This window comes from Mustelus asterias, chromosome 21, assembly GCF_964213995.1.
Source record: "Mustelus asterias chromosome 21, sMusAst1.hap1.1, whole genome shotgun sequence".
Lineage (NCBI taxonomy): Eukaryota > Metazoa > Chordata > Chondrichthyes > Carcharhiniformes > Triakidae > Mustelus > Mustelus asterias.
The window spans coordinates 16,718-43,163 of record NC_135821.1 but is presented as its reverse complement, the minus strand read 5'-3'; the positions used below and the strand labels follow the sequence as shown (position 1 = coordinate 43,163).

Below are 26,446 nucleotides of genomic sequence, written 5' to 3'. Positions count from 1 at the left end.
GAGAAAATATCCGGGATGCGTGGGGTCCTTAATTACACTGGCTGCTTTGCCAGCTCTCGACCCATTCTACTTCATCCCTGTTGATGTAGACAGGGGCATGTTCTTCTCTATGCCTCCTGAAGTCAATGACATGCTGCTTCATGGGGGAAGATTATTGGACAAAATTTGACATTGAAACAAAGATGGAGACATTAGGACAGATGCCCTTGGTCATAAGGAGATATTAAGGAATGTCTTAAATAACAAGTGAGAGAGGGGAGAGAAAGGGTTTCGGGAGGAAATTAGAGATCTTAGGGGCCAGACAGATTTAGAGATTTTTCCGTAATACTTAATTCATATCTTTAAGGATCGACCCTCCAGGTTATGTCACTCATAATCCAAAATATTTCAATTAAATACTCTTTTTCAGCTGCTTGTTGGTACAGGACTTGAATATCATTGAAAGGAGACATATTGCTGAAGCTTTTCATTTTGCACTCATCAGGACAAACGCAAGAACATCAAATTCACAACTATTTATACTACAGGAGAGAAAACTGACAGAGGCTTTGCAATGGAGATAGCAATGGTGTAGAATCATGGAATCCCTACAGTGCAGAAAGAGGCCATTTGGCCCATCAAGCCCTCCCCGACAACAATCGCCCATAACCCCACATATTTACCCTCCTAATCCCCCTGACACTAAGGGGCAATTTAGCATGGCCAATCAACATAACCTGCACATCTTTACACACGAAGGGGCAACTTAGCATGGTCAATCCATCTAACCTGCACATCTTTGGAGGAAACCCATGCAGACATGGGGAGAACGTGCACAGACAGTGACCCAAGTCAGGAATTGAACCCGGGTCCCTGGTTCTGGGAGACAGCGGTTCCAACCACTGTGCCATCTTGCTCATCAAACTTTTGGGTAATTCAAAAAGGTTAAAAGTTTATTTATTAGTGTCACAAGTAGGCTTACATTAACACTGCAATGAAGTTACTGTGGAAATCCCCTTGTCGCCACACTCCGGCGCCTGTTCGGGTACACTGAGGGAGAATTTAGCATGGCCAATGCACCTAACCAGCACGTCTTTCGGACTGTGGGAGGAAACCGGAGCACCCGGAGGAAACCCACGCAGACACGGGGAGAACATGCAGACTCCACACAGACAATCACCCAAGCCGGGAATCGAACCCGGGTCCCTGGCGCTGTGAGGCAGCAGCACTAACCACTGCGCCACCCACAAAGTGCATGGCTTGATCATATTCCTTTTGTTTGCAGGGAATGGGTCCCGAGGATTAAATATTTATCGCTTCAAGCTATTGGAATTGAGCCATGTTATGACCTCAACTGATTATTTTAAAAGGAGTGTCGCATAACAATTGAAATTTGGCGTTTTTGGATTTGTCCTGATGAGTGCAAGATGAAAAGTTTTGGCAACCTGTCTCTTTTCAATGATACTGTCTGGAATTCTCTGGCTGAACATGTCCGCCACTGCTCCCAACAGGAAGGGAGAATCCGGCCTACTTTCTCCCTCCTGTTTTCAAGTAGACCAACGCTACAGTGCTGGGATAGATTATTTCTTAACTCATGTTTTTAGGGCCAGATCGCCAACAACCTGTCATGGTCCCTCCACACTGACGCTATAGTTAAGAAAGCCCACCAACGCCTCTACTTTCTCAGGAGGCTAAGGAAATTCAACATGTCCGCTACAACTCTCACCAACTTTTAAAGATGCACCATAGAAAGAAACATCCTTTCCAGATGTATCACAGCTTGGTATGGCTCCTGCTCTGTCCAAGACCGCAAGAAACTACAAAGGGTAGTGAAAGGGGAAGCCATTTACACAGAGGGTGGGGGTCTGGAATGCACTGCCAAGCGAGATGGTTGAGGCAGATACATGAGCCACATTTAAGATTTATCTGGATGGACACATGAACAGGTGGGGTAGAGAGGGATATAGGCAGTTGGTCTAGATAGAACGATGTGATCGGCGCAGGCTTGGTGGGCCGAAGGGCCTGTTCCTGTGCTTTGTTATTGAAGCCCAGTCCACCACACAAACCAGCCTCCCATCCATTGACTCCGTCTACACTTCCACTGTCTCGGCAAAGCAGCCAGCATAATCAAGGATCCCACACACCCCGAACATTCTCTCTTCCACCTTCTTCTGTCGGGAAAAAGATACAAAAGTCTGAGGTCACGTACCAACCGACTCAAGAACAGCTTCTTCCCTGCTGCCATCAGACTTTTAAATGGACCTACCTCACAAGGGCGCTATGGTGGCACATGGGGTGGCACGGTGGCACAGTGGTTGGCACAGTGGTTAGCACAGCTGCCTCACAGCGCCAGGGACCCGGGTTTGATTCCCGGCTTGGGTCACTGTCTGTGTGGAGTTTGCACGTTCTCCCCGTGTCTGCATGGGTTTCCTCCGGGTGCTCCGGTTTCCTCCCACATTCCAAAGATATGCGGGTTAGGTGGATTGGCCAAGCTAAATTGCCCCTTAGTGTCAGGTGGACTAACTAGGGTAAATGCATGGGGTTATGGGGATAGGGCCCTGGGTGGGATTGTGGTCGGTGCAGACTCCATGGGCCAAATTCTCTGCTGCTGTCAGACATTTGAATGGACCAACCGTGCATTAAGTTGATCTTTCTCTACACCCTAGCTATGACTGTAACACTACATTCTGCACTCTCTCCTTTCTTTCTCTACGCACGGTATGCTGTGTCTGTACAGCGTGCAAGAAACAATACTTTTCACTGTATACCAATACATGTGATAATAATAAATCAAATCAAATCAAATCCCTTTGCCATTGAGCAGAGGTGTCAGAGGATAAACCAGGTACATTTCTGATAAACCAGGTACCAACTAAACCTGTTGGACTTTAACCTGGTGTTGGCTACTTATTACGGTATATTCCATCAGCATTACATCAGTTATCATTCCAGTAACATCAGTGGGAAAATCCCCAGCCTGTTAATTAGGCGCGAAGTCCTTTTCCTGAATGCATTCCGATCATTAGTTAGCAAGTTGTGACTCTCCACCCACTGGATCCCTCAAAACCTTTTCACTTTCCCTGCAGCATAACTGGTTTGCAATTTCCTCAGCTTGTCCCAAACTCTGCCGCCTGTATCCTGTCTTGCAGCAAGTCCCTCTTGCCAGCAGCCCATGTTGGTTCTTCCTGGAAAGACCAGAAGGTTAAAATTCTCATCCTTGTTTTCAGATTCTGGCGTGGCCTCGCCCTTTCCCTCTTTCCCTGTAATCTCCTTCAGCCCCGACAACTCTCGGAGATCCCTGCCTTCCTTTAATTTTGGCCTCCTTTGCATTGGCATTCCTGACTTCCAGCTTTCCCGACAACCAGTATTCCCAACTTCGAGCATTCCCGAATTCTCCCTCAGTGTACCCCACAACTGTTGGAGATCTCTGTGTTCCTCTAATTCTGGCCTCATTTTCATTGGCATTCCTGACTTCCAGCATTCCCGACGTCCAGTACTCCCGACTTCCTGCATTCCTGAATTCTCCCTCAGTGTACCCCACAATTGTTGGAGATCTCTGTTCCTCTAATTCTGGCCTCATTTTCATTGGCATTCCCAACTTTTAGCATTCCCAGTTTCAACCAGTCCACCATCGGCAGCCGCTCCATCACCTGGCTAGGTGTTAAAGCTCTGGAATACCCTCTTTCTGGGTGGCACAGTGATTAGCGGATGCTGGAATTCTGAAATAAATGCAGAAATTGCTGGAAAATCTCAGTCACGTTGAAGAATCAAGTCAGTCTGGAGGCGATCAGTGGGATTTTCCATTCCCGCCTGCCTGTGGGATTTACTGGTGCCGCCAAAGGTGGGGCTCACCACAGGAAACTCCCGGATGCTAACTTTGAGTGGCACAGAGGGCAGAATGGTGGCACAGTGGTTAGCGCTGCTGCCTCACAGCGCCAGGGACTCGGGTTCGATTCCCGGCTTGGGTCACTGTCTGTGCAGAGTCTGCACGTTCTTCCCATGTCTGCGTGGGTTTCCTCCGGGTGCTCCGGTTTCCTCCCACAGTCCGAAAGACGTGCTGGTTAGGGTGCATTGACCATGCTAAATTCTCCCTCAGTGTACCCGAACAGGCACCGGAGTGTGGCGACTGGGGGATTTTCACAGTAACCTCATTGCGGTGTTGTGATATTCTCTCTTCCACCTTCTTCCGCTGGGACAGTGATACAAAAGTCTGAGGTCACGTACCAACCGACTCAAGAACAGCTTCTTCCCTGCTGCCATCAGACTTTTGAATGGACCTACCTTGCATTAAGTTGATCTTTCTCTACATCCTAGCTATGACTGTAACACTACATTCTGCATTCTCTCCTTTCCTTCTCTATGAACAGTATGCTTTGTCTGTATAGCGCGCAAGAAACAATACTTTTCACTGTATGCTAATACATGTGACAACAATAAATCAAATCAAATCCCTTTGTCATTGAGTAGAAGTGTCAGAGAATTTCTGATAAGCCAGGTACATTCCATCAGCATTACATCAGTTATCATTCCAGTAACATCAGTGGGAAAATCCCCAGCCTGTTAAATTAGGCGTGAAGTCCTTTTCCTGAATGCATCCCAATTATTAGTTAGCAAGTTGTGACTCTCCACCCACTGGATCCCTCAAAATTATTTCACTTTCCCTTCAGCATAACTGGTTTGCAATTTCCTCAGCTTGTCCCAAACTCTGCCGCCTGTATCCTGTCTTGCAGCAAGTCCCTCTTGCCAGCAGCCCATGTTGGCTCTTCCTGGAAAGGCCAGAAGATTAAAATTCTCATCCTTGTTTTCAGATTCCTGCATGGCCTCACCCTTTCCCTCTTTCCCTGTAATCTCCTTCAGCCCTGACAACTCTCGGAGATCCCTGCCTTCCTTTAATTCTGGCCTCCTTTGCATTGGCATTCCCGACTTCCAGCATTCCCGACATCCAGTATTCCCGACTTCGAACATTCCCGAATTCTCCCTCAGTGTACCCCACAACTGTTGGAGATCTCTGTGTTCCTTTAATTCTGGCCTCATTTTCATTGGCGTTCCCAACTTTCAACATTCCCAATTTCGACCAGTCCACCATCGGCAGCCGGATAGGTGCTAAAGCTCTGGAATACCCTATTTCTCGTTCTTTCATGTTCTCCCCGTGTCTGCGTGGGTTTCCTCCAGGTGCCTCGGTTTCCTCCCACAGTCCAAAATACGTGCTGGTTAGGGTGCATTGGCCAGGCTAAATTCTCCCTCAGTGTACCCAAACAGGCGCCAGAGGGCAGCGGCTTGGGGATTTTCACAGTAACTTCATTGCAGTGTTAATGTAAGCTTACTTGTGACTAATAAATAAACTTTAACTTTAACTTTTCCTCAGACAGTAATCTGGACTGTGCTGCCTGAGTGTGCTGGAGGCAGGATCAGTCAAGATGTTCACAAGGGAATTGGACTAATATCTGAAAAGCGAATGTGTTGGGTTATGGGATGAAGGACAGCAGAGGCACAGGGAAAAAAAACTCTATTGGAGAGACAGCACAGAATGACGGGTCGAATGGCCTCCTTCCGTGCTATAACCATTCTGCGATTGATTCAAAGAAGTATGTTCTAATTTCATTCTTGAAAGATCTGGCTGTAAATTTTTAACTGTTCCCTCTTGTTTGAGACATCTAAACTCGTGGGAATATTTTCACCCAATCCATCCCATGTGTTTCTTTTCATATCCAGAAAACATCGGCTTAATTACTCTTCAACTATCAGAGTTTTAGGGATTCGAATGCATGAACTTTTCCTTGTAACTTAACCCTTGGAGATTAGGTATCCTTTTTATTCATTCATGGGACATGGGTGTCGCTGGCTAGCCAGCATTTATTGTAAGAGTTTTAACAACACCAGGTTAAAGTCCAGCAGGTTTATTTGGTAGCAAATGCCATTAGCTACCAAATAAACCTGTTGGACTTTAACCTGGTGTTGTTAAAACTCTTACTGTGTTTACCCCAATCCAACGCCGGCATCTCCACATCAGCATTTATTGCCCATCCCTAGTTGCCCGAGGACAGTTGAGAGTCAACCACATTGCTGTGGCTCTGGAGTCACATGTAGGCCAGACCGGGTAAGGACGGCAGATTTCCTTCCCTAAAGGACATTGGTGAACCAACATTATCACACTTGATATTACTGCTATATGGAAAGAAGAGTTTCATAGTGAATCCCCACCTAATCCAAGTGTGGCATGGTGGCACAATGGTTAGCACTGCTGCCTCCCAGTGCCAGGGACCCGGGTTCAGGTCCGGCCTCGGGTGACTGCATGGAGTTTGCACGTTCTCCCCGTGTCAGCATGGGTTTTCTCTGGGTGCTCCGGTTTCCTCCCCCATTCCAAACATGTGACGATTAGGGTGGATTGGCCATGGCTAAATTGCCCCTTAGTGTCCCAAAATGTGTAGGTTAGGGGGATTAATGGGGCAAATACGTAGGTATCAGGGATAGGGCCTGGGTGGGATATTGGGTACGAAAGTCGGTGCGGACTCAATGGGCCGAATGGTTTCCTTCTGCACAGTGGGTATTCTATGAATGGATGTGCAGGTTGGGTGTATTGGCCATGGCAAATTATCCCTCAGTGTCGGGGGGTTAGCAGGGTAAATAATAGGCTACAAGTTCTTAGGGGTCCAGATCACCAATAGCCTGTCCTGGTTCCCCCATGCCGACACTATAGTTAAGAAAGCCCCACCAACGCCTCTACTATCTCAGAAGACTAAGGAAATTCGGCATGTCAGCTACGACTCTCACCAATTTTTACAGCTGCACCATAGAAAGCATTCTTTCTGGTTGTATCACAGCTTGGTATGGCTCCTGCTCTGCCCAAGACCGCAAGAAACTACAAAGGGTCGTGAACGAAGCCCAATCCATCACGCAAACCAGCCTCCCATCCATTGACTCTGTCTACACTTCCCGCTGCCTCGGCAAAGCAGCCAGCATAATAAAGGACCCCACGCACCCCGGACATTCTCTCTTCTACCTTTTTCCATGGGGAAAAAGATACAAAATGTCTGAGGTCACGTACTAACTGACTCAAGAACAGCTTCTTCCCTGTTGCCATCAGATTTTTGAATGGACCTACCTCGCACGATGTTGATTTTCTCTACACCCTAGCTGTGACTGTAACACTTCATTCTGCACTCTCTCCTTTCCTTCTCTATGAACAGTATGCTTTGTCTGTGTAGCGCACAAGAAACAATATTTTTCACTGTGTACAAATACATGTGACAACAATAAATCAAATCAAATCAAAAAATACATGGGGTTACGGGAATAGGGCCTGGAGGGTATAGTTCTTGTTGCAGGCTCGATGGGCTGAATGGCCTCATTCTGCACTGTAGGGATTCTATGATAAGTGCTGACCTCTGTTGGCCATATTTGGCACAGCACATATTAAAGGGGCATGTGTGTTTTCTCAGTGTGAAGGTGCCTGTTGGGTGAGGTAGTGTTTTGCCTGTCAAACCCCGCTGTCTCACCCAGATGGATGTGTGCAGGCCTGGACATATCCACAAGCCATTCAACTGTTGTAGTTAAATTCATTCATCAATTCTGAGCAGAAACCCTTCTCCCGAGCTCAGAGACATTGAGATCCTGTGAAATATCCCAAAACCACCCTGGATGTTAGGAACAGCTATCTGAACACAGAGCGGGAAATTTATTTTTATTCATTTGTGGGACATGGGCGTCGCTGGCTGGGCCAGCATTTATTGCCCATCCCTAGTTGCCCTTGGAGAGCAGTTGAGAGTCAACCACATTGCTGTGGCTCTAGAGTCACATGTAGGCCAGACCGGGTAAGGACGGCAGATTTCCTTCCCTAAAGGGACATTAGTGAACCAGACGGGTTTTTCCGACAATGGTTTCATGGTTATCAGATTCTTAATTCCAGATATTTTTTATTGAATTCAAATTCCACCATCTGCCGTGGTGGGATTCGAACCCGGGTCCCCAGAACATTAGCTGAGTTTCTGGATTAATAGTCTCACCATAATACCATGAGACCATGATCTCCCCTACGCTTGCCATTTACAATTCCTCATGGCTCAATACCACACAGCCAGAACCCGGAGACCACATCTCACTCTGAGTCAGAAACTGGGTAATTCCAAGCCCTGCTCCAGCTGCCTGAGCACTCCCAGTGCAGCACTGAGGGAGTGCTGCACTGCCGGTGGTGCCTTCTTTCAGTGAGACGTTAAGCTGAGAAACTTTCTGAACTCTCACACGGGAAAGGTACTTACTCAAAGAAGAGCAGGGGAAGGGAGTTCTGAGCAACTTTTCTCCCTCAGCCAAAGTGGCCAAAAATGCACTGAGCTGGTGATGATCACATTGCTGTTTGTGGGAGATTTCTATGCACAAATTGGCTCTGAATTTCCTGCGTCAGGGACTATGCTTGAAACGTGGTTCATCGGTAGTGAAACGTTTTGAGATTTGGCAAACGGCGCTGTATAAATACAAATTCTTTCATGACTCGGTCAAACACAGGGCGGCATGGTGGCACAGTGGTTAGCACTGCTGCCTCACAGCGTCAGCGATCTGGGTTCGATTCCCAGCTTGGGACACTGTCTGTGCTGAGTTTGCACATTCCCCCCGTGTCTGTGTGGGTTTCCCCCGGGTGCTCCGGTTTCCTCCCACAATCCAAAGATGTGTCGTTTAGGTGGATTGGCCATGCTAAAATTGCCCCTTATTCATAGAATCATAGAATCATAGAAACCCTACACTGCAAAAGGAGGCCATTCGGCCCATCGAGTCTGCACTGACCACAATCCCACCTTGGCCCTATTCCCATAACCCCATACATTTACCCTAGCTAGTCCCCCGACACAGGATTGGCCATGCTAAATTGCCCCTTAGTGTCCAAAGATGTGTAGGTTAGGGGAAGGTGTGTGGGGTAGGAGATTAGCCATGCTAAATTGCTCCTTAGTGTCCAAAGATGTGTAGGGTAGGGGATTAGCCATGCTAAATTGCCCCTTAGTATCCAAAGATGTGTGGGTTAGGGGGATTAGCCATGCTAAATTGTCCCTTGGTGTCCAAAGATGTATAGATTAGGGGGATTAGACATGCTGAATTGCCCCATGGTGTATAAAGATGTGTAGGTTGAGAGGATTAGCCATGCTAAATTGCCTGTTAATGTCCCAAGTTGTTTAGGGCGGGGAATTAGCAGGGTAAATGTGTGAGGATGGGGTCTAGGTTGGATACTCTGTCGGAGAGTCAGTGCAGACCCGATGGGCCAAATGGCCTGCTTCTGCACCGCAGGGATTCTATGCTGTTCTGTTCTATTCCATTCTAATACTGAACGAACCGGTCACGTCCTCCTAAAGTAACTCGTGAGGAGGTCTGGAGGACAGAAATGTTACGAGGAGCAGTCTCATGCCACAAGTCAGTGCGTCTTCAAATAATCTTTCCCCCCCCCTTACCAAAGGGAACAGGATACATTGAAATTCCTTGAAAAGGAAGAACTGATGAAAAACGTCCATCTGTGTTTCTCTGTGTGTGTGTGTGTGTGTGTGTGTGCGATTCTCAGGCCCCGCCCTCTTTCAAAGATATAAAAAACTCTCAGACCACAGCACAAGTCAGCAGAGCAGGAGACTGAGCAACACTCAGCAGCTGGACAAGTACCAGGATTGGCGATTGAGAAGTAAGTGCTATTATTACACAGCCAGATAGTTCAGAGTCTGAAGTCCCTGCTTTACTTTTAATTTAATTTTAAACAGGGTTAGAACTGTTAGGATATAACTTTTTATTTCACAGTTAACATCTGTGTTTACTGAAATGCTTGAATGGATTGCCTTGACAAGTGATTGCATCAGTCAGGGAAATTCATAGAACCATAGAGTCCCTACAGTGCAGGAAGAGGGCCATTTGGCCCATCGAGCCTGGACTGACAACAATCCCACCCAAGCCTTATCCCTGTAACCCCACGTATTTACCCTGCTAATACCCGTGACTCTCAGGGGCAATTATGCATGGCCAATCCACCTAACCTGCGCATTGTTGGAATGTGGGAGGAAACTGGAGCACCCGGAGGAAACCCACGCAGACACGGGGAGAATGTGCAAACTCTGCACAGACAGCGACCCGAGGCAGGAATCGAACCTGGGTTCCTAGCGCTGTGAGGCAGCAGTGCTAACCACTGTGCCACCGTGCCACCTTTAAAGGACTTAAAAGAATAACGTTGACATTGTAACTTCTGATTCTTCTGAGGGTGACAATTGTAACTGGGCTACATCAGTCAATTATCAGTGCATTACCCAGTATGTCTCAGCTATGGTTCAGTTGGTAGCTCCCTCACCTCAGAGACGCAAGGTTCTTGGTTCAATTCCCACTCCATGATCTGTGTGCTAAAATCAAAGGGGATGGCACAGTGGGACAGTGGTTAGCACTGCTGCCTCACAGCGCCAGGGACCCAGGCTCGATTCCCAGCTTGGGTCACTGTCTGTGCGGAGTTCCCCCAGTGTCTGCGTGGGTTTCCTCTGGGTGCTCCAGTTTCCTCCCACAGTCTGAAAGACGTGCTGGTTAGGTGCATTGGATAAATTCTCCCTCAGTGTACCTGAACAGGCGGCAGAGTGTGGCGACTCGGGGATTTTCACAGTTAAAAAATAGTAAAGTTTATTAGTCACAAGTAGGCTTACATTAACACTGCAATGAAGTTACTGTGAAAATCCCCTAGTCGCCACACTCCAGCGCCTGTTCGGGTACACTGAGGGAGAATTTAGCATGGCCAATGCCCCGAACCTGCACATCTTTGGAGCGTGGGAGGAAACCAGAGCATCTGGAGGAAACCCACGCAGACACGGGGAGAACGTGCAGACTCCACACAGACAGTGATCCAAGCCGGGAATCGAACCCGGATCCCTGGCGATGTGAGGCAGCAGTGCTAACCATTGTGTAACTTCATTGTAGTGTTAATGTAAGCCTACTTGTGACACTACTAAATGAAGTTGAAACTTTTCTGTCAGAGGTCAGTTGTCCCAGCACAGCAGCGATTCCAATCAGTGTTTAAAACTTTAAGGGGACAGAGATACTAGGGGAAAATCTCCACAATTTTGCCTGACAGAATTCCCACCTGTCATTCCCAGCACTCAAGTATTCTTGTCAGGCAGTCCCTCAGGATCGAGATGGCTTTGCTTCTCGTTTGATGGGGATGTATTACCTACAACCGTAAAGGTGATGCAATCTGAAAACAAATTGATGACAAATATTTATCAGGCGTTACTGCACGCATGGGGCGATCCTTAGTAAGATGCTTCTCAATGTGACTGTCAGTTAACAAGATGGATTCAGCTATTGACGGACAGCTGAAGGGCGATTACTCAGCATTGAGTGTCCCAGATTTAATCTCCAATCCAGGCTGAGTTACCTTTTTAAAATTTATTCGTTCCTGGGGCAAGGGCAAGGCTGGCATTTGTTACCCGTGCCTAATTGTCCTTGAACTTGAGTGGCTTTCTAAACCATACGGAGTCATGGAGATGTACAGCACAGAAACAGGCCCTTCGGCCCAACTCGTCCATGCTGGTTTCCTAATCTGAACTGGTCCCCATTTGGCCCATATCCCTCTAAACCTTTCCCATCCATGTACCTGTCCAAATGTATTTCAAATGTTGTAATTATACCCGCCTCTACCACCTCCTCTGGCAGCTCATTCCATACACGCACCACCCTCTGTGTGAAAAAGTCACCCCCCCCTCAGGTCCCTTTTAAATCTTTCCTCTCTCACCTTAAACCTGTGCCCTCTAGTTTAAGACTCGCCTACCCTGAGGAAAAGACCTTTTGCTATTCACCTTATCTATGCCCCCCCATGATTTCATAAACCTCCATAAGGTCACTCTCTCATTTTCCTTGCACCAGGGAACAAAGATTCAACCTATCTGTGTTTGTACGTTCTCCTCGTGTCTGCATGGGTTTCCTCTGGGTGCTCCGGTTTCCTCCCGCAGTCCAAAGATGCGTGGGTTAGGTGGATTGGCCGTGCTAAATTGCCACTTTGTGTCAGGGGGACTAGCTAGGGTAAAGAGGTGGGGTTATGGGGATAGGGCCTGGGTGGGATTGTGGCTGGTGCAGACTCAATGGGCCGAATGGCCTCCTTCTGCATTGTAGGGATTCTATGATCCAGCCTTGTTAAGAGTCAACCACATTGCTATGGCTCTGGAGTCACATGTAAGCCAGACCGGGTAAGGACGGCAGATTTCCTTCTCTAAAGGGACATTAGTGAACCAGGTGGATGTTTATCAACAATCAGTGGTTGTCATGGAGTCCATAACCATGACGATCTTTCTATTTGGGCTACATTCACTGAATTTGAATTCAATTAACTGCCTTGGTGGGATTTGAACTCATGTTCTCTGGACAGTTTGCTTGGGTCTGGATTACAACTGGTCCAATGACATTACCACGAAGCTTCCCCATCCCCCCTCACCTCCCGCCTCGCCCGGTTTGAACTGGAGTTGGGTTGAGGGTAGAATTTGCCCCTGTGCCAGCCTGCAAGGGGCTGGTGGACGTGGCCAGGGTGGGCAGTCGCCAGGGTTATGTCCCCAGATCTCTTTTTCCAGTCGCTCGAACTGAAACGTGATGGGTGTCAGTGCCGGTGTGATGGAGTCGAGCTGTGATTTTCCAGACGAGCTATTGAACCGAGGGGAGGGCCTCGCAGCTGAGGCCCGGCCTGAGCAGACATGCACGCGGGAGTGAGTCACAGCTTTGCAATCTGAAGCCACCACGCTGAGTTTGTTAACCCATCCCTAGCTCAGGGGCATTGAGCACAGTGGCAGCACGGAACTGTGCACTGTCTCAGCAAGAGAGTCAACATAGCCCAGGTGCCTGAAACTCAGAATATCTTGCGACGTGCAAACTGGGGCATTTGCAGCTTAATGAGTCATCAATAATGAGCCAGTGTGTATTCAAACTGTTCTGTCTTTATTTGGTGTATTCAATTGATGCGGTGTCACGTAATGAATGAAATATAGAAATAAATCAGTTAAAGTTTATTTATTAGTGTCATAAGAACATAAGAAATAGGAGCAGGAGTAGGCCATCTAGCCCCTCGAGCCTGCCCCGCCATTCAATAAGATCATGGCTGATCTGAAGTGGATCAGTTCCACTTACCCGCCTGATCCCTATAACCCCTAATTCACTTACCGATCAGGAATCCATCTATCCGTGATTTAAACATATTCAACGAGGTAGCCTCCACCACTTCAGTGGGCAGAGAATTCCAGAGATTCACCACCCTCTGAGAGAAGAAGTTCCACCTCAACTCTGTCCTTAACCAACCCCCCTTTATTTTGAGGCTGTGCCCTCTCGTTCTAGTTTCCTTTCTAAGTGGAAAGAGTCTCTCCATCTCTACCCTATCCAGCCCCTTCATTATCTTATAGGTCTCCATAAGATCCCCCCTCAGCCTTCTAAATTCCAACGAATACAAACCCAATCTGCTCAGTCTCTCCTCATAATCAACACCCCTCATCTCTGGTATCAACCTGGTGAACCTTCTCTGCACTCCCTCCAAGGCCAAGTAGGCTTACATTAACCCTGCAATGAAGTACTGTGAAAATCCTCCTAGTCGCCACACTCCGGCGCCCGTTCGGGCACCTGCAAGGTGCCACAAATCATATCCTACCAACCCAACGTGGTGGCATGTTACACTTCACTCAGAGTGCACGTGTTGTGGTAACATGCACTTTTACATGTATGTTGTTGTCTAGAGCTATGAATCATAGAATCATCATGCAATCCCTACAGTGCAGAAGAGACTATTCGGCCCATCGAGTCTGCGTCAACTCTCTGACAGTTTAAAGCTTATTTATTGGTGTCACAAGTAGGTTTGCATTCACACTGCGATGAAGTTACTGTGAAAAATCCCCCAGTTGCCACACTCCTGTTCGGGTAGACTGAGGGAGAATTTAGCACGGCCAATGCACCCTAACCAGCACGTCTTTCGGACTGTGGGAGGAAACCGGAGCACCCGGAGGAAACCCACGCAGACACGGGGAGAACGTGCAGACTCCGCACAGACAGTCACCCAAGCTGTTATTGGCCAATTCAGGACCCAGAACGCAAGCAGCGCGATGACACAGCAGTTATCACAGCTGCCTCACAGCATGAGGGACCTGGGTTCGATTCCCGGCTTGGGTCACTGTCGGTGTGGAGTTTGCACGTCGTCCCCCGTGTCTGCGAGGGTTTCCTTCGGGTGCTCCGGTTTCCTCCCACAGTCCAAAGATGTGCTGGTTAGGTGGATTGGCCGTGCTAAATTGCCCCTTGGTGTCAGGGGTATTAGCTATGCTAAATGCATGGGGTTATGGGGATAGGGCCTGGGTGAGATTGTGTTCGGTGCAGACTCGATGGGGAACCAAAGACTCAGTTATCTTTCAAGAGAATCTTAAAGGAGGAGAGAGAAAGAGAGAGAGAAGAGGGTTAAAATTTATTTATTAGTCACAAATAGGCTTACATTAACATTGCAATGAAGTTACTGTGAAAATCCCCCAGTCGCCACCCTCCGGTGCCTGTTCAGGTACACTGAGGGAGAATTTAGCATAGCCAATACACATAACCAGCACGTCTTTCAGACTGTGGGAGGAATCCGGAGCACCCGGAGAAAACCCACGCAGACACGGGGAGAATGTGCAAACTCTGCACAGACAGTGACCCAAGCCGGGAATCGAACCCGGGTCCCTGCGCTGTGAGGCAGCAGTGCTAACCACTGTGCCACCGTGCTGCCCCTAGGGCATGAAGGCATTTCAAAACAAGGATGAGGATTTTAATATTGAGTTGTTATTGGAAGAGGAGTTAATGGAGGTCGGTGCGGACGGGAGGTGATGTGAGGTTGAGACATGGTGCGAATTAGGATCGGGCTACAGAGATTTGAAGAAGTTCCAAGATTTATGAGGTGGGAATGCATTGGAATAGTTGGGCCGAGAGGTAACAAAGGCAGGGGAGCTATTTAACTGGATGGGGCTGCACTGCAACTGATTCTGTCTTCAACTGATAGGCTACACATCATCGCTTCCCAACCGGATTTCTGGATAGTCACTGAGCTATGAACCACAAAGCGGGAGGTGATGTATAGAATCCTACAGTGCAAAAGGAGGCTATTCGGCCCATCAAGCCTGCACCGACAACAATCCCACCCAGGCCCTATCTTCATGACCAAGGGGCAATTTAGCATGGCCAATCCACCTAACCCGCACATCTTTGAAGTGTGGGAGGAAACCGGAGCACCCGGAGGAAACCCATGCACACACGGGGAGAACGTGCAGACTCTGCACAGACAGTGACCCAAGCCAGGAATCAAACCCGGGTCCCTGGTGCTGTGAGGCAGCAGTGTTAACCACCGTGCCACCCTAGTCCTAGTGGTATTATCGCTGGACTATTAATCCGGAAACTCAGCTCATGTTTTGGGACCCAGGTTCGAATCCCGCCACGGCAGATGGTGAAATTTGAATTCAATAAAAATCTGGAATTAAGAATCTACTGATGACCATGAAACCATTGTCAGAAAAACCCACCTGGTTCACTAATGTTGTTTAGGGAAGGAAATCTGCCGTCCTTACCCGGTCTGGCCTACATGTGACTCCAGGGATGGGCAATAAATGCTGGCCCAGCCAGTGACGCCCATGTCCCACAAATTATTTTAAAAATATTGCTGCAAAGGGAGACAGGTTGCCAAAGCTTTGCACCTTGCACTCATCAGGACAAATGCAAAAATGCCAAATTTCAAACAATCGTAACCATTTATACTACAGGCTGCTGATTGGCTTGCAATTCGAGTCTAATTGGCCAAGTGTCATTGAATTGGGAGCTTGGAGAGCCTACAGTGCCCTCTTATTTGTCCATAGCAATGCCTCGACCAATTAGAGATAGCTTGCCAACCAATCATCACCCTTTCCTCCTGTAGTATAAATGATTGTAATTATTTGAAATTTGGCATTCTTGTATTTGTCCTGATGAGTGCAAGGTGCAAAGCTTTGGCAACCTGTCTCTTTTCAGCGATAACTAACCGATGTTGGCAAGGGCACCGCTGGAGGGTCCATTGGCCTGGTTAGGATATTCATCGGGCGAGGTGGCAGGGGTTCCAGTTCCTGATCACCATCCAGTGATGCCCACCTCTTGGGGTGTATCTTATCAATTAGGTAATGGATTGGAAGCAGCTATGAAGTTCTTGCCTTCCGTAGCTGAATAATCCCGCTGCCACATGCCACATACGGTCAATAGTTACTTGAGTCATTACAACAAGCCTTCGTATTGAGAGATCCAGCGGGGGGTAAAACATCCAGGTATCGGCTGTTTTGAGTGAGAGCAAAGCTGAAAGGAAGCAATTGACGGACAGTTAAACGCTGACCTGCCCTCCCCTTCCTCTGAAGCACAGGGTGGCAGGAATACCACAGGTCTCAGTAAATATTCATCAGTCTGTGTTTTCAAAGCAGCTTTCTGGAAGCTTGCTTGTCCGGCCCTCCAGAGCCAGTGTGCTGCAGACCTGCACATCTGGCCCAAGTGGGATAAGGGCTTTTTTCTGCAATGCTCCAGTATGCTGTGAGGAAAGGATTTAATGCAGTCTTAATCCAGTGGGGAAGGGATAATGGGAGAGAAGCCAGGAGAGGAATTACACCCACCCACCTTGCAATCTCTGGATTTGTGTTATGTCTCTTAGCATCAGCAAATCAGTGATTCCAATCTGACTGGTCACTCAGGGAGTGACAACAGTGTTTGTTAGGGCAGAGCAGAGAGAGCTTTACTCTGTATCTAACCCCGTGCTGTACCTGTCCTGGAAGTGTTTGATGGGGACAGTGTAGAGGGAGCTTTACTCTGTATCTAACCCCATGCTGTACCTGTCCTGGGAGTGCTTAATGGGGACAGTGTAGAGGGAGCTTTACTCTGTATCTAACCCCGTGCTGTACCTGTCCTGGGAGTGTTTGATGGGGACAGTGTAGAGGGAGCTTTACTCTGTATCTAACCCCGTGCTGTACCTGTCCTGGGAGTGTTTGATGGGGAACAGTGTAGAGGGAGCTTTACTCTGTATCGAACCCTGTGCTGTACTTGTCCTGGGAGTGTTTGATGGGGAACAGTGTAGAGGGAGCTTTACTCTGTATCTAACCCCGTGCTGTACCTGTCCTCGGAGTGTTTGATGGGGAACAGTGTAGAGGGAGCTTAACTCTGTATCTAACCCCGTGCTGTACCTGTCCTGGGAGTGTTTGATGGGGACAGTGCAGAGGAAGCTTTACTCTGTATTGAACCGGTTCTCTCAGAGTACAGAGGCTGACCCTATGTACAAAAACAAGAGAGAGCTGGGAATGATCCAAACTCACAAATGACGTCTGACACTTGAACGCTGACAGCAAGATTCAGCAGAAACGGATAAACAAACGGACAAAGTTCAAATTTCACTTTAGTGATGCACACTGTCCCCAGGAGACTATTAGATGTAAATACAAGTTAATACGTGATTCTGACCAACTGAACCACAGAGACAAACAACAACATTAATTTTGATGACTTGGGTTGAGTTTAATACATCCCATGTTTTAATGTGAATTGATGTGGAGATGACGGCGTTGGACTGGGGTAAACACAGTAAGAGGTCTCACAACACCAGGTTAAGGTCCAACAGGTTTATTTGGTAGCACAAGCCACTAGCTTTCGGAGCGCTGCCCCTCCATCAGGTGAGTGGGATTTCAGTTCACAAACAGGGCATATAAAGACAGAAACTCAATTTACAAAATAATGGTTGGAATGCGAGTCTTCACAGGTAATCAAGTCTTAAAGGTACAGACAATGTGAGTGGAGAGAGGGTTAAGCACAGGTTAAAGAGATGTGTATTGTCTCCAGCCGGGACAGTTAGTGAGATTTTGCAAGCCCAGGCAAGTCATGGGGGTTACAGATAGTGTGACATGAACCCAAGATCCCTGTTGAGGCCGTCCTCATGTGTGCGGAACTTGGCTATCATAGCCAGAGATAGCCAACGGGGATCTAACGGGGTTAGATACAGAGTAAAGCTCCCTCTACACTGTCCCCATCAAACACTCCCAGGACAGGTACAGCACGGGGTTAGATACAGAGTAAAGCTGCCTCTAGTGTCCCATTGATGTGGGTTAACTCCAGCCTCTGCCGAGAGCTGCTTACTTTGGCATTTTAAACATTTCCATTTCTCGTGCTGGTTACGTGAGGCTTCAGCAGATATGAGTGAGAATTTAGTCATGGATTTTGTGCTGTGGTCGGTCACAGTTTCCAGCGAATTGTTACTGAGATTGGAGTTGAATGTTGTTGATGTTTAGCAAGCATTAAGCAGCTATCACACAGTAGTCACTGATGGGGGATTAAGGATTTTTGAAGGTTAATGTCAGGCTGGAGAGAAGGTCATCCTAGGCAGCTCAGCGCCGCCCTCCAATGGCCAGTTACAGAGTAGCATTGTGGCTCAGAGGATAATTTCCCTTGAATAAGAAAGGTTTCTGGGCATTTAGCCCCAATCAGACAGGATAAAGTCTATCTGCCATTTGTTCGTATTATCTAACTGCATAGCTTATTTCTGTCTGCCTATTACAGAATCAAAGAATCCCTGCAGTGCAGAAGAAGGCCTTTTAACCCATCAAGTCTGTTCTGACTCTCTGGCAGAGCATGCTACCCAGGCCCTATCCCTGTAACCCCATGTATTTCCCCTGCTAATTCCCCTGACTACACATCTTTGGACACTAAGGGGCGATTTAGCGTGGCCAATCCACCTAACCTGCACATCTTAGGACACTGAGGGTCAATTTATCATGGCCAATTCACCTAACCTGCACATCTTGGGGCCCTTAGGGGCAATTTAGCATGGCCAATCATAAGACCAGAAGACTTTTAGACCATACTTGGAAGTGCATGATAAGGTAGGGCACGGCTTTGTCAAGGGGAGGTCATGTCTGACAAATCTGTTAGACTTCTTTGAGGATGTAACAAGGAAGTTAGATAAAGGAGAACCAGTGGACGTGATTTATTTCGATTTCCAGAAGGCTTTTGACAAGGTCCCGCAAAGCAGACTGTTAAATAAGTTAAGAGCCCATGGTGTTAAGGGTAAGATCCTGGCATGGATAGAGGATTGGTGGAGTGGCAGAAGACAGAGAGTGAGGATAAAGGGGTCTTTTTCAATTAATCTGTTAATCCCCAGTGTCCTGGTAAAAACAAGACCTCACCCAACTTCATGTAATCTGGTTGCTATTGTGGGATCTTGCTGTGTGACGAACTGACCGCTGCATTGCAAAAGTACTTCAACGGCTGTGTAGCACTTTGGGACAAACAGTGGCCACGAAAGGCGCTATATCAATGCAACTCTTTCAGGCTGCCTAATCATGATCTATTTCATTGTCTGCTTTCTTGTTTGAGGCAAAGCTCTGAGTTGCAATGTTCTTTTGCTCCTGTCTGCCCTCTGGTGTCCTCTGCTGGTAAGTGCCTCTGAGGTAAAGACAATGTGGCAGCTGCCTCAGTCCTTGTAGGTTGAAGCATTGCCTTCAACACTGGAGGACAGGAGGAATGAAAGACTTATGTTTATATAGCAGCCTTCGGGACTTTTCAATTCGCTTTACAGGCAACGAGGCACTTTTTTGAAGCGTGATCACTATGGTAACCTTGCAATATGCACCCGGCAAGTTCCCACATAAATATTGTCCGGAACAAAGGAGAGAATGCCCACTACTCTTTATAGAGATCTTTTATGTTTATGTAAAAAGACATCCGTGGCCTCGGTTTAAGATCTGATCTGATTTGATTTATTATTGTCACATGTACGGCATGGTGGCACAGTGGTTAGCACTGCTGTCTCACAGCGCCAGGGACCCAGGTTCGACTCCCGGCTTAGGTCACTGTCTGTGTGGAGTTTGTATGTTCTCCCCGTGTCTGTGTGGGTTTCCTCCGGGTGCCCTGGTTTCCTCCCTCAGTCTGAAAGACATGCTGGTTAGGGTGTGTTGATCCAAACAGGTGCTGAAGTGTGGCAACTAGGGGAATTTCACAGTAACTTCATTGCAGTGTTAATGTAAGCCTTACTTTTGACTAATAAATAAACTTTAAAAAGAAGTAAGATACCGAGGTTGCGAACAGGCTGGTTTAGCCTGTTGCCAGGGTGAGGGATGGAATGGGTTGCTGGGGATACGTAACGGCAGCAAAGCGCACTTTGATTAATTTTGTAATGTGTGAAATTTCAGATCGGGAGACCATGGCGGTGACGTTAGTGCTCATTGTGATGTTTTATTTTCACACGGGGGTTCTTGGTGAATGGCAGGAGCTGGCGAGCGTGGACAGGTGAGAAATCGCTACACTGAATATTTTATGTGAGGGTTTTCACCCAACGACTTGCAAATGTGGAGAGCCTTCAGTGCATTAAAAACATTCCACGGCACACCACAGCATAATTTGATTTGATTTATTATTGTCACATGTGCGCTGGGATAGAGCGAAAAGTATTGTTTCTTGCACGCTATACAGAAAAAGCATACTGTTCACAGAGCACTTAGGGGAGAAGGGAAGGAGAGAGTGCAGAATGTAGTGTTACAGTCATACCTAGGGTGTAGAGAAAGATCAACTTAATGCGAGGAACATTCATTCAAAAGTCTGATGGCAGCAGGGAAGAAGCTGTTCTTGAGTCGGTTGGTACGTGACCTCAGACTTTTGTATCTTTTTCCCGATGGGAGAAAGTGGAAGAGAGAATGTCCGGGGTCCTTGTTTATGCTGGCTGCTTTGTTGAGGCAGTGGGAAGTGTAGACACAGTTAATGGATGGGAGGCTGGCCTGCATGATGGATTAGGCTACATTCATGACCTTTTGTAGTTCCTTGCAGTCTTGGGCAGAGTAGGAGCCATACCAAGCTGTGATACAACCAGAAAGGATGCTTTCTATGGTCCTTGTTAACATGTTAAAGTGGCACTGGTTCTAATAAGGAAATATTAATACCATTGACCAAAGCTTTGCTCAATGAGGAAGGCTTTACAAAAGAGAGGTAACCTCACAATTTAGCATGGCCAATCCACCTAACCTGCACATCTTTAGACACTAAGGGGCAATTTAGCATGGCCAATCCACCTAACCTGCACATCTTTGGACACTAAGGGGCAATTTAGCACGGCCAATCTCTCTAACCTGCACATCTTTGGATTGTGGGAGGAAACCGGAGCACCCGGAGGAAACCCACGCAGACACGGGGGGAACATGCAGATTCCGCACAGACAGTGACCCGAGGCCGGAACCTGGGTCCTTGGCGCTGTGAGGCAGCAGTGCGAACCACGGTGCCAATATAAGTATAAATAGTTGTTGAGCCTGACGGGCAGTTTTAATTTTTCCCACTTCTGTGTTTCTCCGTCCCTTTCGCAGGAAACCATCTCCATCTCCCGCTTTCCTGTCATATCTTCAAAAGCTGAAAAGTGCCAATATGGCGGCGATGGACAGAGAGGTAAAGAATGTCCCAAAATCCCCCATGTCCGCATCCGTCTCTGCTGGAGATTCCCCGGATGTTAAAGCAGTGGATGCCGAGGGAAGCATCAATGACAGGTATTCAGTGGGTGTTAATATGCAGGGAAGCTGCGCAATATAACTCCTCTCTTGGCTCAGTGGGTGTAGGAAAGACACAGGTTGCCGAAGTTTTTCATCTTGCACACATCAGGACAAATGCAAGAATACAAAATTTCAAACAATCACAACAATTTGTACTACAGCAGAATAGGGGGTTGATTGAATCATAGAATCCCTACGGTGCAGGAGGAGGCCATACGGCCCATCAAGTCTGTACCAACTCTGACAGAGCATTTTACTTAGACCTACCTCCAATCCTATTCCCATAATCCCACATATTTACGCCACTATTGCCTCTAACCTAGACATCTTGGGACAATAAGGGGCAATTTAGCATGGCCAATCTACATAACCAACTCATCTTTAGACACTGAGGGTGGAATTTTCCCATCCCACCCGCCGTGGGAATCATAGTGGGCGGGACACAGACCAAGCAAATGTCCATTGATCATGGGTGGGAATTTCTGGCATTGTGGTGAGTCCATCCGGAAAATCCCACTCTAAGGGTCAGTGACGCACATGTCCCACGAGTGAATTTTTAAAATAATCCCTGTAACCCCATGACTAATCCACCTAACCTGCACATCTTTGGACACTAGGGCCAATTTAGCATGGCCAATCCACCTAACCTGCACATCTTTGGACACTAGGGCCAATTTAGCATGGCCAATCCACCTAACCTGCACATCTTTGAACACTAAGGGGCAATTTAGCATGGCCAATCAAAGAACAAAGAACAGTACAGCACAGGAAACAGGCCCTTCGGCCCTCCAAGCCTGTGCCGCTCCTTGGTCCAACTAGACCAATCGTTTGTATCCCTCCATTCCCAGGCTGCTCATGTGACTATCCAGGTAAGTCTTAAACGATGTCAGCGTGCCTGCCTCCACCACCCTACTTGGCAGCGCATTCCAGGCCCCCACCACCCTCTGTGTAAAAAAACGTCCCTCTGATGTCTGAGTTATACTTCGCCCCTCTCACCTTGAGCCCGTGACCCCTCGTGATCGTCACCTCCGACCTGGGAAAAAGCTTCCCACTGTTAACCCTATCTATACCCTTCATAATCTTGTACACCTCTATTAGATCTCCCCTCATTCTCCGTCTTTCCAGGGAGAACAACCCCAGTTTACCCAATCTCTCCTCATAGCTAAGACCTTCCATACCAGGCAACATCCTGGTAAACCTTCTCTGCACTCTGTCTAATGCCTCTACATCCTTCTGGTAGTGCGGCAACCAGAACTGGACGCAGTACTCCAAATGTGGCCTAACCAGCGTTCTATACAGCTGCATCATCAGACTCCAGCTTTTATACTCTATACCCCGTCCTATAAAGGCAAGCATACCATATGCCTTCTTCACCACCTTCTCCACCTGTGTTGCCACCTTCAAGGATTTGTGGACTTGCACACCTAGGTCCCTCTGTGTTTCTATACTCCTGATGACTCTGCCATTTATTGTATAACTCCTCCCTACATTATTTCTTCCAAAATGCATCACTTCGCATTTATCCGGATTAAACTCCATCTGCCACCTCTCCGCCCAATTTTCCAGCCTATCTATATCCTGCTGTATTGCCCGACAATGCTCTTCGCTATCCGCAAGTCCAGCCATCTTCGTGTCATCCGCAAACTTGCTGATTACACCAGTTACACCTTCTTCCAAATCATTTATATATATCACAAATAGCAGAGGTCCCAGTACAGAGCTCTGCGGAACACCACTGGTCACAGACCTCCAGCCGGAAAAAGACCCTTCGACCACTACCCTCTGTCTCCTATGGCCAATCCACCTAACCTGCACATCTTTGAACACTAAGGGGCAATTTAGCATGGCTAATCCCCCTAACCTGCACATCTTTGGAGCATGGGAGGAAACCGGAGCACCCGGAGGAAACCCACGCAGACACGGGGAGAACGTGCAGACTCCACACAGACAGTGACCCGAGGCCGGAATCGAACCTGGGGTTACTGATGCTCTGAGGAAACATGTTAACCACTGTGCCAATGTGCCCCCTTGGTTGATAAGTCGACTCTGATTGGCCAAAGTGTCACCTTGGAGAAAGTAACAGGGATCTATAGGCTCCTCAACCTCCCAGGTAGTTCAAACAAGGTGTAATGTTTGAACTAGTTATTTTTATCTGTGAATGAATTCATACACAGGGATCATAAGGAGTCTGCTGAAGCCTTGCTCCTATAGGCCTGGGGGAGTCTATAGCTCCTCGTACATTCTCTATGGCAACGCCTCAACCAATCAGAGCCAGTCCCTCCTTTTTTAACTCATTTACAAGATGTGGGCATCACGGGTTGGGCCAAATTTATTGCCCCTGAACTGAGTGGCTTGTTCAGGGATTGTGGTCGGTGCAGACTCGGTGGGCCGAATGGCCTCCTTCTGCGCTGTCGGGATTCGATGTGATCTGTCGCTGATGGACTTTTCCCTTTGTTTGGGTTTCATCCACAGCACTGAGCTGAAAGGCCGAGTCAAACGGTACCAGCACACGGCGAGACGTCACTTCGGCCGCCAGTCCTCGCCCCCGCGTTGTGTCCTGGGCATCTGTCGGACCCTCAGCCTGGCCCACTCCATGTATCGATTGAACAACAACAAAGGGAAGGACGCAAGGGCCCCCAAGAGCACGGACGACCCCCACAGCTTCGGCAAGAGGAGACGCAGGAGCCTGCTCTTCCTCCTGGGCATGGCCACCGGGCTCGACGAGGTCGGATCGGCAAAGGAACAGTGAGAGACGGTGGGGGACAAACGCCTTCCCCCCGCCCTCCCCCTCCGCTGCTCCCCTGTTGCTTTCTACCCAGCTGTGCCACACAATCTGGACAGGTGCTGACAATACGCACTCTGCACCCCCTTGCCAGAAACTCCCCGGGGTGGTGTGAGAAACCCGATTTCACATAGACCATGCTGTTGAACACTTGTGTTTGCCTCACTGTCACTTCAGACGCACTCCGCCCCCCCCCCCCCCCCCCCCCCCCCCCCGCAACACCCAACCTTCCCTTCAAAGGCAAGGCAGTCAAAATAATTGAATAGATTATCCCCCCCTTAAACAGATTGCAAAACACAAAAGAGATCATTCTGAAACAAAAGTATCCAAGGAAGTTACCCACCTATAGGTTAATATTTATATTTATGAGATATTTATTTGTTGCATGCTCACTTTCTGATGGCAAGTTGTCTGGTTTGGCAAAGGGGTCAGATTTTCCAGCAGAGCTACTAAGGATTAAAGGACCCTGCTCTCCAAAGAAAAACTACAAAAGGTGTTGGTCACCTATTTATAGACCCCCAACCTGCAGCAGGAAGCTGAGGCGGGGGTGCAATCCGCAAATCATAGATAGAATCCCTACAGTGCAGAAGGAGGCCCATCGGGCCTGCCCCGACCACAATCCCACCCAGGCCCTATCCCCGTAATCCCATGCATTTACCCCCAGCTAGTCCCCCCTGACATTAAGGGGGGCAATTTAGCACGGCCAATCCACCTAACCCTCACATCTTTGGAGTGTAGGAGGAAACCGGAGCACCCGGAGGAAACCCACGCAGACACGGGGAGAACGTGCAGACTCCCCATAGATAGTGACCCGAGCCGGGAATCGAACCTGGCTCCCTGGCGCTGTAAATGTTCTGTTGCCTCACCTGGGTGTAAAGTCAGCCTCCGCCCCCCCCCCCCCACCATCTCGTGAACACACGGTCGTGGTCCCTTGTGAATGAACTGACGGTGTGCAGGAAATTCTCCACTCTACAGGCGGGAACTTACGCCCTCGCTTGTCCCGAAACTGTAAAATCCCGCCCAGGGGTTAATGGATCTTTCCATGGTCCGCCCCTCACCTGCTCCGATTCTCATGGCGGGCGGGGTTCAAGGACAAAGACATCCCAGTTCAAGGACAAAGACATCTGACGCTGTGCAACAAGTTGGGTGCCACGGTGGCACTGTGGTTAGCACTGCTGCCTTGCTGCGCCGGGGACCCTGGTTCGACTCCGGCCTCGGGTGATTGTCTGCGTGGAGTTTGCACATTCTCCCAGGACCTATGATTTCCGTGGCAGACAGGACAGTAAAATTCAGCCCTAGTGTGTGTACTGTTACCAGGTCAGTTAAGGGAGGCAATGGCAATCGCTAGACTATTAATCCAGAAGCTCAGCTAAGGGGACCCGGGTTCGAATCCCGCCACGGCAGATGGTGGAATTTGAATTCAATTTTAAAAAATCTGGAATTAAGAATCTACTGATGACCATGAAACCATTGTCGGAAAAACCCATCTGGTTCACTAACGTCCTTTAGGGAAGGAAATCTGCTGTCCTTACCTGGTCTGGCCTACATTCGGTGAGGTGATGGCCTCGTGGTATTATTGCTAGATTATTAATCCAGAGAGTCATCTAATGTTCTGGGGGACCCAGGTTCGAATCCCGCCTCGGCAGATGGTGGAATTTGAATTAAAATAAATCTGGAATTAAGAATCTACTGATGACCATGGGACCATTATCGGAAAAATCCACCTCGTTCATTCATGCTCTTTCGGGAAAGAAATCTGCTGTCCTTACCCGGTCTGGCCTGCACGTGACTCCAGAACCACGGCAATGTGGTTGACTCTCGACTGCCCTCTGAACAAAGGCAACTAGGGATGGGCAATGAACAAGAGCCACTGGGGATGGGCAATAAACGCTGGCCAGCCAGCGATGCCCATGTCCCAGGAACAAATTAAAAAAAGGATGACTGGTTAGTGATGCAGAGCGGTGCCAACAGCGTGGGTTCAATTCCCGTACCGACTGAGGTTACTCCTCAAGACTCCCTCCCACCTTCTCAACCTTGCCCCTCACCTGAGGCGTCCTCGGGTTAAATCACCACCAGTCAGCCCTCCCCCCTCAAAGGGGAAAGCAGCCTCTGGTCATCTGGGACTATGACGATGACTTTACTTTTGCCAGCGACAAACAACAGCAGTGGAACCCAC

The 26,446-nt window shown here is 48.3% G+C and overlaps 1 protein-coding gene across 1 annotated transcript in view; it reads left to right on the top strand.

Moving 5' to 3' along the window:
* The window catches only part of LOC144509479 (uncharacterized), a 77,698-nt gene extending 52,485 nt beyond the window's left edge, over positions 1-25,213 (top strand). Inside the window, exons 3-6 of the mRNA XM_078238387.1 lie at positions 9,554-9,631; positions 20,148-20,244; positions 21,309-21,485; positions 23,961-25,213. Of these exons, the coding sequence (XP_078094513.1) occupies positions 9,554-9,631; positions 20,148-20,244; positions 21,309-21,485; positions 23,961-24,237 (629 nt within the window). The 3' untranslated portion in view covers positions 24,238-25,213. The remainder of the gene's footprint in view (positions 1-9,553; positions 9,632-20,147; positions 20,245-21,308; positions 21,486-23,960) is intronic.
* The last annotated feature ends 1,233 nt before the right edge of the window (positions 25,214-26,446 follow it).